The sequence below is a fragment of the Mesoplodon mirus genome (genome assembly GCF_964341445.2).
Source record: "Mesoplodon mirus genome assembly, chromosome: 4".
Taxonomy (NCBI): domain Eukaryota; kingdom Metazoa; phylum Chordata; class Mammalia; order Artiodactyla; family Ziphiidae; genus Mesoplodon; species Mesoplodon mirus.
The window spans coordinates 125,374,010-125,387,720 of NC_138979.1; the positions used below are offsets into that span (position 1 = coordinate 125,374,010).

The 13,711-nt window shown below is 48.1% G+C and overlaps 1 protein-coding gene across 1 annotated transcript; it reads right to left on the reverse strand.

Moving 5' to 3' along the window:
- Nucleotides 1–210: 210 nt before the first annotated feature.
- On the reverse strand, nucleotides 211–3,515 carry NFKBIA (NFKB inhibitor alpha). Its single transcript, XM_082617795.1, has 6 exons — nucleotides 3,175–3,515; nucleotides 2,463–2,571; nucleotides 1,914–2,124; nucleotides 1,542–1,630; nucleotides 1,153–1,413; nucleotides 211–783 (listed from the first exon to the last, which is right to left on the reverse strand). The coding sequence occupies exons 1-6, from the start codon at nucleotides 3,399–3,401 to the stop codon at nucleotides 736–738; spliced, it is 945 nt and encodes a 314-aa protein (XP_082473921.1). The 5' UTR covers nucleotides 3,402–3,515; the 3' UTR covers nucleotides 211–735.
- Nucleotides 3,516–13,711: the final 10,196 nt, after the last annotated feature.

A 13,711-nucleotide genomic window follows, 5' to 3' on the forward strand; every position in this document is an offset into this window, starting at 1 on the left:
TCCTATAACCATGCAACAGCCTTCCCGCCCACGCACTGGGCCCTGGCCCTGCGAGGCTGGTGTAGACAGTGGGAGAAGTTGCTCTCTGAAAGGGTTCCATGGCTGCCTGAGGTGAGTCCTCCCACACAACTCTCCGCCTCCACCTGGGGATCGAATGACTCTCAGTGTAGGAGCCCCACAGCAGCCCAGAGGAAGTGATCACGATAAGGCTGTTTGTAAAAATCTGTTTAATAAATATACATCTTAAAAGTACCAAAATAATTACCAACAAAATACACTATGTGCACTATTTACAGGGGGTAACACAAACCTTGACAGGTAGCGACTTTTAACCCCACCCCACTGACAGGTTTAACAACACACCTGTTACACGTTACTCCATACAACTGGCCCCAGACATTGAATCCATGGTGATTCAACCGAAAAGCACAATAAATAAAATATAGTCCTTTCATCAAATTTTGAATAACCTTTCCTTAAAACTCCACCAAAGGTGACATTTAAAAGAGGTTTTCTCTGAATTCCAATGATCCTTCTTGCCCCTCTTCCAAAGTTCATGAAAATAACAAAATGAGGGCTAATCCACCAGAGTAAAATGTTCTGGGCCAGGCAGTGTGCAGTGTGGTTATAAGTATATCCTTTTTTTTTTTTTCCTTTTTTCTTTTTTTTAGAAAAATAAAACTCTTTTTTTGTACAAATATACAAGTCCACGTTCTTTTAGACACCTTCCGAAGCTCATAACGTCAGGCGCTGGCCTCCAAGCACACAGTCATCATAGGGCAGCTAAAAAGAGAAAATAAGGTAGGTTAAACTTCCAGAGCTTTGCCAAGGGTACTGGGATGATGGTGAGGGCTGCTACTGGAAATAACTCAAGTATTCTTAGACTCCCTCTATAACCTGAATATAAATTAACTTTCTGGGCTGAGGGAGTTTTCCTTTAAGGATCCTCTCCTTCAGAAAGAGCAAACAAAACAAAACAACAAAAAAAAAGACATACTCTTGGGATACTGCTTAGGGACACTCAAGTTTGAGAGCCTCATTATGTTGAGACCCTCAGGATAAGGAGGAGCTCTAGGGGCCTGAGAAGGTAGAGGGGGAATGGCCACTCTTCTTCCTTTTCGCAGAGCCACAAACAAGTTAATCGGGACTCACCTCATCCTCTGTGAACTCTGACTCCGTGTCATAGCTCTCCTCATCCTCGCTCTCGGGCAGCATCTGAAGGTTCTCTAGGGTCAGCTGGCCCAGCTGCTGCTGTATCCGGGTGCTTGGACGGCCCCAGGTGAGCTGGTACGGGGAGTAGCCCTGGTAGGTGACCCTGTTGACGTCGGCCCCACACTTCAACAAGAGCGACACCAGGTCGGGATTCTGCAGGTCAACCGCGAGATGGAGGGCAGTTCGGCCATTGCACGGCTCCTGAAACCAAAAGGAATTTGAGAGGCTTATGGCTGAGTTTGGGGTTTCTGCTTGCAACAAAAGCACGGGATCATATGGAGGAGGGCTGAGAGCCTGATGCACTCCATCTGAAGGCGTGAGGCACTCACCTGTGCGTTGACATCAGCACCCAAGGACACCAACAGCTCCACGATGCCCAGGTAGCCATGAATAGAGGCCAAATGCAGACATGTGTGACCTAGAAGACCAAAAGTAAGAAAATATAACCCCTTGTTTCAACCCTCACTTCTCAAGCAGAACCTTTCACCTATTCTTTTAAGGGACAAATTCTTCTGAATTTGAAGAACCCAGAATCTGGGTTCTGGATGGACTTTAGTAAGGCATCAAATAGGCCTTCATAAATACACGTGTTCTCAACTTTTCACATGTTGAGAGTTTAAACCTTGCTTGGACTCCTTAAATCGGCCCACCTCTCCCTTCCCCACGTCACCTGCCCTGATGGGCAGGGCAGCCAGACGTACCGTTGTAGTTGGTGGCTTGTAGGATGGAGTGGAGGTGCTGGGTCCCGCGGGGCTGAGTCAGGACTCCCACACTGGCCAGGCAGCCCTGCTCACAGGCAAGGTGTAGGGGGGTATTTCCTCGAAAGTCTCGGAGCTCAGGATCACAGCCAGCTTCCAGAAGTGCTTCAGCGATTTCTGGCTGGTTGGTGATCACTGCCAAGTGGAGAGGAGTCTACAGACAGAAGAGGGATAGAAAGTATAAGCCACGGATCCAACCTACAGTCTGTGTTCCCTTGAAGCCCAAGAGAAATCCTGGTAGTGGGTACTGCTCCTCCCAGGGAGGTACAAGGGGCAAAAGGCAAAATACCAGAGGCCCCAGGTGGGCTTCATAAAGGCCTCCCCAAATCAATGGAATATTCTGTCCTCTCTAGGTTGTTGGCTGATTCAGCTGTGAAAGGTTAGGTCAGATAATGACCAGGAATTGTTAATTTAGAAATAATTGGGAGGAACTGAGCTAGCTGCAGCTTTATAACGGGGTCAGAGAGGCACAGGGCAGGGTGAGCCGTGTACCTGCTGCAGGTTGTTCTGGAAGTTGAGGAACGCCAGGTCTCCCTTCACTTGACGGACCACTTCCATGGTCAGCACCTTCTCTTCGTGGATGATGGCCAAGTGCAGGAACCTGAGGGGAAGAGAGGGAAAACCCCGCAGGGCTGGTGAGTGCGCTGCGTGAGGCCCAGGGAGGCGCGGCCCGCGGGGGATTGCGCAAGGTCGGGGTTTCTGGAGGCCGAGGCCGCGGTGTTTTCCGCGAGGTTATTATGAGCTGAGTGTTCCTGGCAGGCGCCCAGGGACTTTCCGGGCCCCCCCTCTTAGGCGGCGGGCGCCGGCCAGACCGCCCCGCCTTCTCGCCGGGCCGGAACGCCCTGTACTTCCCCTCCCGGCCGCTTGGCGCCTGCCAGCGGGGCAGAAACTCCCGCCCCCCTTATGCAAGCGGGGACTTAGCGTCCCCGCCGCAGCCCCGCCCCCAGCCGAGGGGACCCGCAAGGGGTGTGTGTGTGTGTGTGTGTGTGTGTATGCGCGGCTGCAAGGCAGAGCTGCTAGACCACGGCCCCGGTTACCCGCCCCGATCCCCGATTCCCCGGTCCCCGCGCGCAGCCGTGCACCTTTGCACGGCCTCCGGGTCGGTGCACCGACCCCGGTCCGCCGCCGCAGCGCAGGCCCCGCGCCTCGGGCTGCAGGCCCGGCGCCCCCGCCCGGCCCCGCCATCCGGGCCCGCGACACTTACGAGTCTCCGTCCTCGGTGAGCTGCTGCTTCCAAGGCTCGGTGCCGCGCGGCGCCTCCTGAGGCTCGAGGCGGATTTCCCGCAGCTCTTTCACCATCTGCTCGTACTCCTCGTCCTTCATGGAGTCCAGGCCGCTGTCGTGGCGGTCGTCCAGCAGCCGCTCCTTCTTGAGCGCGTCCCGGGGGCCCTCCATGGCCCACTCCTGGCCGGGCTCCGCGGGCTGGAACATGGCGCGGTGAGGGCTCGGGCGCTGCTCCCCAGGTGCGCGGGCCAAGGGCTGCGCGGCGCGCTGGCTGCTCGCGGTGTCGAGGACCGACGGGACGGCGGGTTCGGACTGTTGTGGGCTCCGCAGCGCCGCCGCGGCGCCCTATAAACGCTGGCAGGGGATTTCTCCGGGGCGGGGTCAGGCGCGGGGAATTTCCAAGCCAGTCAGACCAGAAAAGAGAACTGGCCTCGTCCTCTGCTAGGGGGAAAAAGAAGCCTAAACCCCGCGCCCGGGTTCATCAGAGAAACTCCCTGCGATGAGCCACTGGGGTCATGTACAGGGAACTTTTTGATGAACGCTGAGTGGCTGGAAAGTCCTCCCGACCGGGCCCCCTCCCCCGGTACTTCCCTGCAGCCAGTAATCCTGATCCTCTGCAAGAAACCTTCTTTCCCTGGGGTTTCCCACGATAGATTTGATTTGGGGTCGTCTGCTCCTGAGATCCCAAGGACGCAGGCCTGCAGGGCGGTTCTCCATTGGGGTTTGCAGACCTGCAGGTCTTTTCCGGTTTTTAAAATTTTTTTTCTTTGATCTTTTGAAGAGGCGAGTGGAAATGTTGGCTGGGTATAGGGATTCACTTCCCCAAACGTCTCTGCAGGAAGGACGCACTGGCGGGTGGAAGGTCGCCGGCTGCCTCTGCGTTCCTGCCAGTACCAGGCTCTTGGCAGTGCAGGGACGTGTAGCCCCCAGCCCCCCACTCAGGTAGAAGTTGTGAAAGTTTTGGCGTTGAAAACCTAAATGCTTGAAGAACCCTCAAATCATTTCCTCGGGATTAACAATCCTGCTGACTGGGGGAGGGGCAAGCACTCTGCCCTGTATGCGGGAAAATGCTGAATATGACCATAATATTTTTCAAGGAAAGCAAGGTGTTAATCTTTGTAGTAGAGTTGTAGACACCTTGCAATAACAAAATAATTATTGAGGTCATTTTCCCTGATTTGCACTGTGCTGCTGCAGAGTATAGATCTTTAACCTACTTCTGGGTGCCCAGCTGGGTGACTTTCCAGAAGCATTTGGAGAAGGTGGCTGAAGAATGGGTTGAGTAGTGCCTTATCCAAGATTGGGCCTTAAGGTTGGCTAAGAAAGTAACTGCCAGGCATACTGCGGGAGCTCAAGGCAGCCCCAGCGTGGCCTTCATCCTGCCCCTGCTGGGTCCTTGCTCTCTTGCCTGGGGGAGGACAGCAGCTGGACCTATCCATGCCATATGGGTAGCCACTCCAGGCTCACCATCCTCGGGTCTCATCTGCAGAAATAGAAGTTATGCTCTCTGCCCCACCCCCATCTCCTAGCCAATGAGAGGAATGCATTCATCTGTTCCTAGAACTGGTCCAGGCAAACTAAAGCAACTTAGGTCAGAGTTCTTCAGAATGCGCCCTAGGAAGCCTCTATAGTTTTGCAGAGATTTCTGGTGATTATTGCAATCATCTTCAACTTGACTGGCCGTGTACTGACCAACCCTTCACCTCTCCTCATCTCCCCTTTCCCCACTCCCCTACCCTCAATATCCGAATGTAGGAAATCTGGGCCAGTGGGGGTGAGAGACAAAATATGAGGGGAAAAAAAGTAAAATCAAGAAATAAACCTTCAGGGTAGTGATGGTCACATACTAAAATGAAAACTCCCCAGGGATAGACACCGTATGTCTCTGCAGGCATGTGATATACAAATACATAATTATTAGGCAAGGCGGAATGAGAACTCTAAGTAGGAGATCTCAGTTCCCAGCTCTACCTCTAATTAACTGCGTATTAGTTGGAGAGATTAGCTACCTTTGCTATGGGATACCAGCTTTTATAATAACAAGATTGGATTTAACGCTGTTTAGATTTTTTCCCCAGATTAAAAATTGTATTACTTGACCACAAATGCTTGTGTAACTTTGCAAAGGGTGACCATGTCTCTTAGAAATATCACAGTATAAATTTTTGAAGGACTCCAACACTTTCTGCAACACATTGTTAGTTCTCAGAACTAATCCTGTAAGTAAGAACTATTGTTCCTACTTTCCTAAAAAGAAACTGAAATGCAGAGAAATTTACCTAGGCATCCCATGGCAGTTTATCTAATTTCTATCCCAACATAGTAATCATTTGGCCAAAGCAGTCATGGTATTAACACTTTTGAAAACACCTTGTGAAAATGAGACTGAATACACTGTAATTTGGAAGATATGCAAACTATTTTCTACTCCAGTTGTTAGGTAAAATAGAGGGTAGATGTTCCCCCATCTGGGGATATTCACACCTATAAAAAAGGTACAGAAATATCAAACCCTAAATTCCCACTTACAAAGGATACCTTAGAAGACGATTATTAGCTGCAGGTTTAAAAATGATCATTGAAAAAAAAATCATGCCTAAGTCAAAAGTATCTCAGGAATAAGTTTTCTTTGCACCTGCTGTGATGGCTTTCTGTAGCTGAAGGCCTCGGGCAATTGGTGGTCTTTATTCCTGATTGTTTAGTGTGACACCTAGTGGTAAGAGTCAGGTCCAGGCATTCCCTGATTTATCATGGCGCTTTGGAAATTTTGGGAGGTGCTGAGCCTTGATGACCTGTCCCTGTGGTGGGGATTCCCAGGGAGGTCCCTTTTGTTTTTCTGCAACCTGGGAGACAGTTTTGAATAACGTGATCCAAACAAGTTTTCCCTCTATCATATGCTCTATATGGTTTAAATCAACAAACATTACAACTTGGGTGGTAGAGAACATACTTGGAAATCAGAAAACAGATGGAGCAGAATACAACAAAACTGATTGTTGGTTTAGAAAGACCTTTGCACACTTAGAGTTCTCCCTACCTCATTGTCAAGGATTTTAGCTAATCTTGACCATTTTAAAGATGTTAAAGCCTTTTAATGTCATTTGGCTTTATTTGGTTTGTTTTTGGCCACACCATGTGGCTTGCGGGATCTTAGTTCCTGGACCAGGGATCGAACCCAGGCCCTGGCAGTGAAAGCTCGGAGTCCTAACCACTGGACCTCCAGGGAATTCCCCCTTTTTTTTTTTTTTTTTTTTTTAATGCAAAAGGCAAAAGAATGAATAAGTTAACCTTGAAGCTGCACAGGATACAGCCATAGGGAAGGACAGGATGGCCAGTGATGCTCGCCTGCTTCAGTGGGGGCAGGAGCACCCCTGTGGGAAAGGAGCACCATCAAGGCCTGGTGTGATTGCAGGCAACTTGTGCACTCTTCCTGGGTGGGAGATGCACAGCGTGGACTGAACCTTCTGCCTGGGGTGCCCAGTGGCCTGGCAGCACGGAGATATTTCTGTAAGTTCAACCAGGTGGTCCAACATATTTGACTTTTCTTAAACATCGTGGGCAGGGTGTCCTGTGTCAGTTGCCAAAAATTGTTTTAGTCCCAGCAAACCAAACTCCTGAAGAAGGCTGCCCGTGGCTCTCTGCAGCCAGGCTGGAAGAGAGAGGAGCCATGACAGAGCCCTGGAGGGCAAGCGAATCAGGCATGCTGCTGATGGATGCCCCACCGTGAAATTCTGAATTTATATTTTGCCTCCAATCCCAGGCTTAGTTTTCTTTCTGCTTGTGATGGTTAGTCACTGCATCCGTCCACCCCTGTGAGAACCTGGGGCTCCCAAGCTCTGGAGCTTTCCCCACAGAAAAACAGCTGTCAGGACTTTCATTTGTGGTGACCTGAAAATAAGACTGTCAAAGCCTTCAGGGGTTTCTTTTGCTGCAATAAATCCTGCAGTTTAAAGGGGGATCACAGTTTTAAAGGGTCTCATTCTCAAATACCTTCCTATAGGGGCCAGGCAGTTTTCACAGATGAGCGAAGCCGGCCATGTGAGTCCAAGAGGGAGTGGTGGCATCCCTGACTGAGAGAGTATGTCCCTCACACTCAGCTCAGACAATTTTTGCCAAGTAGCACCTGGAGTTCAGCACTGATATTCCATTGTTTAAAAAAATCGGAAAATGGATTTTGATGTGAAAAATTTCAAATCTTAAAGCATTGTAAAAAACAAAAAACAAAAAAAACAACAACCAAAAAAAAAAAAAACCCCAAACGAAATGCATTTCTGCATCTTTTGACTAAATCAAGCCTGCAGGCCCTGAGTGTAGAACCTCTTTTTTCAGCCAAGGTATGATGTTTTTGTGGTGCTTTGGGGGAAGGCACCCGCCTTCCCCTCCCTTGGCATCACGGGGTCTCTGCTTCTCCGTGTAACTGTAACCGGAGGCTGGGGGTGGAGTGTGTCTGTCCAGGAAGTTCCATCTGCCCCTGCAGGCAGGGTTGGAATCACTAAGCCTGGAAAAGAGAGTTCGACCTCCCCCCAAAAACGTTTCAACTCTATCCTGTAAAATAAGCGTAACAAGTTCAACAAAGTTCTGATTTTTCTTACAAAGATTACTTAGGTTTTTTTAAACACTCAAATGCTTTCAATAAACATCTCCTTGAGGTGTTCCTGCTTGGCTGGTGCCTCAACCTTGTGCCCTCTGCCAGTTGGGTAACCGGCGGCTGCCGGGGAGGCAGGGGGCCTGCACGTGTCACCTATGGCCCCAATTCCTGGCTCTCCCTTTTCGCTGTTCGTCGGCAGTAACCAAGTGGTCGCTAATAGGTGTGAGGGTGATTCATGTTCTGTTGTGTTCAGAGACGGGTAGTTGGATTAAGAAGGGGGTGGAGGCTTAAGAGCCCACTGCTTCCTCTGCATGCCAGTACGTTTGCTACTTTGGCTTGGGTGTAAATTCACTCTGGGTTCAGTCAGGGTAGGAGGGGACTTAGCACCAGGGCACTCCCACACAAAGCCCTGGTACCCGGCAGGATTGGGGACCTACGTGAGAGGAGGTCCCTGCCCTTGGGCACCATAAGCAGGGGAGAAGCTCATGATCCCTCTCAGCACCAGAGGCCAAAGCACCACCAGAAACTATACGGGGATGTGGATATTTCTTCCCCTCTGTGGTCTAAGGTCTTGGGAATGGTGTAGGACAAAGGTAAACAGAATCAGAGCTGCATCATAGATAATCATAGAGGAATCATAGATTCGCTTCAGTTTATAAATAGAGTGAAGACTTAGGAACCTTGATCCTCAGCCCTTTCTTGTAATCACCAAGATAATGTCTTTCCCAAATCTCCTTTTAGACCCTCTGTTCTCACTTGGATAAATATTAAGAATTGAGATGTGTCTTGGAGTCTTATCTCTGAGGCTGTTAATGGAGGATACCTATAAAAAATCGATTCTGAAAGTTATTCTTAGGCTTTTTATTTTTATTTTTTTCAGTTGAAGTATAGCTGATTTACAATATTGTGTTAGTTTCAGGTGCACAGCAAAGTGATTCATGTATATATGTATATATATATTTCAGACTATTTTCTATTATAGGTTACTACAAGATACTGAGTAAGTTTCCTGTGCTACACAGCAAATCCTTGTTGCTTATCTATTTTATATATAGTAGTGTGTATTTGTTAACCCCATACTCTTAGGCTGATCTTTACATGCTGAAAGCAAATGAGAGAGTAAGAGGAAGGGTCACAAACAGAAGCCATGAGCTGACAGAAAGGGGGAAATTGGCCTGGAACATTTTTCCTTTGTTACTGGGTCTCAGCTGTCAGAGTCCAGTCCCATGACTGTCACATATTCCCTCTGGCTAAGTCACTCAGCTTGGCTCCAAAATGCTCATCATTTCCTATATCCCACAGCTGTTTATATAGGCCATGGTTCAGGGATTATTTTACCAAGAACACTGACATTTTCAGAAAATGAGGTAGATTAATGCATCATCAAATCTTTAATGCTAATATTTGAAAATTGGGCCATTTAGAAGAGAAGTTAAAGAGCATGGGAGATAGGGAATAGGGGTGCCCCTACCTTCATTGACTGAAACTCAAGAGGCTAGGGGAATGGTATAGGGGTAAGAGCATGCGTGCAGGTCTTGGTAAATAATCTATATGAACGCGATGATGGAGAAAAGGGCAGGGAAGCACTCGTGCAACCTGGTCACAAAGTTGGCTCGGCTGCCTTGAAGGGCTCAGATTCAACCCCCAGGTGGCCAGGGCATCAGGGCAGGAGGTGGAGGGAAGGATGAGTGTTCACAGGAGAAAGAGGAGGCTACATACAGGGCAGGAGCATGGAGTAAGGGGGGTTAGATAGGGAGCCACAGTGGAATTTTCTTTCACGAATGGCGGAATCCAGGCAAGATAAGGAGCGCAGTATGGATGGTACTGCCTGCAGCGACATCTTCAGGCTGTCTGTGGAATAACTGTTCTCCGAGGAATCACATTTTTTTTTTTTTTTAACTATTTATTTGGTTGCTTCGGGCCTTCGTTGCGGCGCGCGGGCTTCTCTCTAGTTGTGGCGTGCAGGTTTTCTCTCTCTGTAGTTGTGGCACACGGCCTCCAGAGCCTGTGGGCTCTGTAGTTTGCGGCCCGCGGGCTCTCTAGTTGAGGCGCGCGAGCTCAGTAGTTGTGGCACGCGGGCTTAGTTGCCCCGACCAGGGATCAAACCCGTGTCCCCTGCATTGGAAGGCGGATTCTTTACCACTGGACCACCAGGGAAGTTCCCACATTTTCTTAAGGAGGGGATTTCAGGAAAGATGGCTGGAGGATGTGCTCTGAGACTGGGTATTTAGGTGTGACTATGGTGCATCATTTATCACAGCCCTGGGGAGAGCTGTGAGTGGTCCCTCTCCTGAAATCCCTGTAGCTGATCCGTTCAGTTTATCCTACTTTTGAAATGACTCAAGCCCATCCCCTTTCCATTTCCACTGTCCCCACATTAGTGCAGGCCCTGTTTTACCATAGTAGCCTCTCAAATTGTTATTTATACATTTACTGAACACTTACCATGGCTGGCACTTGCTATACTTTATCCTATTTAATCTTCACAACCATTCTCTTAGATGGAGATCATTATCTGTTTTGAAAGGAATTTGAGGCTCAGAAAGGTTAAGTCACTCAACCAGAAAGCCAAAGCCAGCATTTACATCCATCACCCCCTGCTGCCCCCCTCCCATTGTTCCTCTCCACACTCTAACAGTGTGGCTTGACTGTTCCTATTTAAAAGTTTTTCAAAGGTATTGGCACAAATTATATGTTGTATTTTCTGTAGTATTAAAAAAAATAGATGTAGCACTTGCACGTGGTTGAAAAAGTGGTTAAAAATTCAAGTCATATCAAAGGGTTACAGCGATACGATTAAATCTCCTTTCGCTAATACACAATTTTGTCCTGTTATTTCCTGTAACAGGACCTCTAGTGACCTACCATGACCTGCAGGACAGAGTCTGAATTCCTCAGGCAGCATTTACAGCCCTCCAGAGTCAGAGCCCGCCCAGCTTGGCCATCCCAGTCCCCGTTTCTCCCCAGCACCAACACTCTGCTCCAGGGGCTCTGGCCTGCACTGGGATACGTCCTCTGCTCTCCCTCCTTGCCCAAGGACCAACTTCCTCCCACTTCCTTGTCAGGACCTACCCTTTCCAAGAGCTCTTCCTTCTCTTCCTCTGCCCTCTTTTGAATCCTTCTAATTCTTATGGCGTGGCTTGCACATAGGGCCTGAGGTCACACGTTGCCTTGTACTGCTTAGTTATTGTTCAGTGTCCCCTTTTGACTCTAGCTTGATGCAAGGATATGGGGTGGAATGGGCACTGCTGGGAGGGGTGGAGAAAATTCATTTCTTCTGCGTCTCTCTTGTCCGGTCCATTGTCTAAGGCATGAGTATCCTCTTGTCTTCAGACCTAACATAATTGTTCTTTGACTCTTCTTCTCTGTGAATACCTCACTTTTCATCCAGTCAACACTTCTCTATCTGGAAATTATCTCAAGAGCTCATCTGGTCCAGCTTCTGCCTTGGAGTGAGGTGTTATCATTCTCATTTTACAGAGGAAGGAGGCATTGTGGGAGAAAGGCTACTAGGAGGACAGAAGGCCAAACCAGAGCCATCATAGAACTCAGCCCATCCGGAGTATTAATAAGAGGAGTGAAGATATTACAAATAGACTTAGATTGTGCCCCACTTCTCTTCTTTATTCTCTACAGCCTGAGAGTAACCTCTAGGGTGGGACCCAGGATAAGAAGGCAGATGACTCCTCAAAACCTTCAGTACAGAGATAGATGAGGTCCTGGAGGCCCAGGCCAAGAGATCGAAAAGTAAGTTGAGACAGAAGCTCTAGCTTAGAGGAATCAATAAGAACTTGCCTAGAGTATCCCCTGTGGCAAAAATCCTTCAGGGACATAGGATGAGGGGAAGGAGGCGGAATGGGAATCAATCTGATTGATTAAGAGGTTGCCCAGCAGGGCAATGCCTCATCAGAACTCCCATCTATGGATGGCAAGGCTGAAGGCCCATGGACACGTGGTTGGCTGGTCCCAGTGGAGGGGTAACTGTCATTCCAGGATGATCTTTCAGAGGCAGCAGCATTTTCAACACAAAATATCATACCTCAAGAGCTTGACCTAGTTTCACAAAGCATGCACCAACTATAACATAATGAGTGCTTAAAACAAAAAGCCTGTACTAAGAATGATATATGGTGTGTATTCTACCTGACTCAAGTAACGTCTACAACAATTCATTTCCCAGATGAGTCTTCCTTAAAGAGGAAATCCTAGAGAGGAGTTTGGGTTATCCAGTGCAGGCTCTAAATCTCTGATCACAGAGAACTTCATTCAAATAACACTACATGTGAACATCCACGAAATAGTTTTATAAAAGTAGCACAGGGAGGCTATTAGATGCGTTAGCTGTCAGGGCATCTTTGCAACTTTCCACTGTTAAAGGTTTTACCTTTTCACTTCAAGTCTTTATTCTCACTTCAGGTCTAGCAATTTGTCAGGCCAGACCTGGGTGATTCATATTGGTAACAGCAGGATTGAAAATTAACACAGAGATATATGGGAGGGGTGCTGTCTGTAGGGTGTTGAACTGAGGCTAAAAATAGGTGGGGGGGGTTCCTGGGGAAGACTCCTTCATGGCCACAGACACCACAAAAGGAAAACTCACCGGGGAAATCTGCCCACAAGAGAGGACAAAAGCCCCCACCTCTGTCATCCCTTTTGCCCCACAGGAGAAGCTCGAGGTGACAGTGAATTTGGTGCTTTCAAAATGTCACAGCTCCCACAGACAGGCTGCCCTTTCTTCCCACCCCAGACTTCCGGTCAGAGGCTTTCTCTCTGCGTAAATTCACTTTCTTAGTTCCTGCTCCAGGATCAAGCACAGACGTCTGTCCCTAACTACCTGTAGCTATGTTTAGTCAAAGGACTGGTTAAGCTAAGGGAAATGTGACATATTGACACACTTGGCTAATATGAAAAAAGAAATCTCTAGAGAAAAAAGTATTATATATAGAGAAAAAAACAAACATTAATTTGTCAAGCATTTATTAAGCACTTTTGTGCCAGGCACTGCTGGGGTCTGAAGGTACAAAGAAAAGAAAATAGGCTCTTGGCTCTCAGGGAACTTATAGGCTGGTGGGGAGATAACCAGGTACAGGAGTGACTTTAGTAAGGAGGCTCACGTTGAGATGTGAACAAAGTGCTCCGGGAGTGTAGAATTGGGGAAGCTAAGGCGGGCTGGGAGGATTGGTCAAGGACAGCTTTTTTTTTTTTAATTGAAGTCTAGGTGATGTACAATATTATATAAGTTACAGGGGTAAAATATAGTGATTCACAATTTTTAAAAGTTATGCTCCATTTATAGTTATTATAAAATATTGCCTCTATTCCCTGTGTTGTATGATATGTCCTTGTAGCTTATTTATTTTATACATAGTAGTTTGGACCTCTTAATCCCCTACCACTATATTGACCTTCCCCGCTTCCCTCTCCCTACTGTAACCACTAGTTTGTTCTCCCTATCTGTGAGTCTGTTTCTTTTTCTTCTTTTTAATTTTTATTTTATTTTATTTTTGGCTGTGTTGGGCCTTCGTTGCTGTGCTCGGGCTTTCTCTAGTTGCGGGGAGCGGGGGCTACTCTTTGTTGCGGTGAGCAGGCTTCTCATTGCGGTGGCTTCTCTTGTTGTGGAGCACAGGCGCTAGGCACACGGGCTTCAGTAGTTGCAGCACGTGGACTCAGTAGTTGCGGCACACGGGCCCTAGAGCACGTGGGCTTCAGTAGTTGTGGCGTGCGGGCTCAGTAGTTTTGGCTTGTGGGCTCTAGAGCGCAGGCTCAGTAGTTGTGGCGCACATGCTTAGTTGCTCCGTGGCATGTGTCTTTCTCTGCCTGACTTATTTCACTTAGCATATTACCCTCCAAGTCCATCCATGTTGTTGCAAATGGCGAAATTTCATTCTTTTTTTCTGGCTGATTAGTATTCCATTCTGTGTGTGTGTGT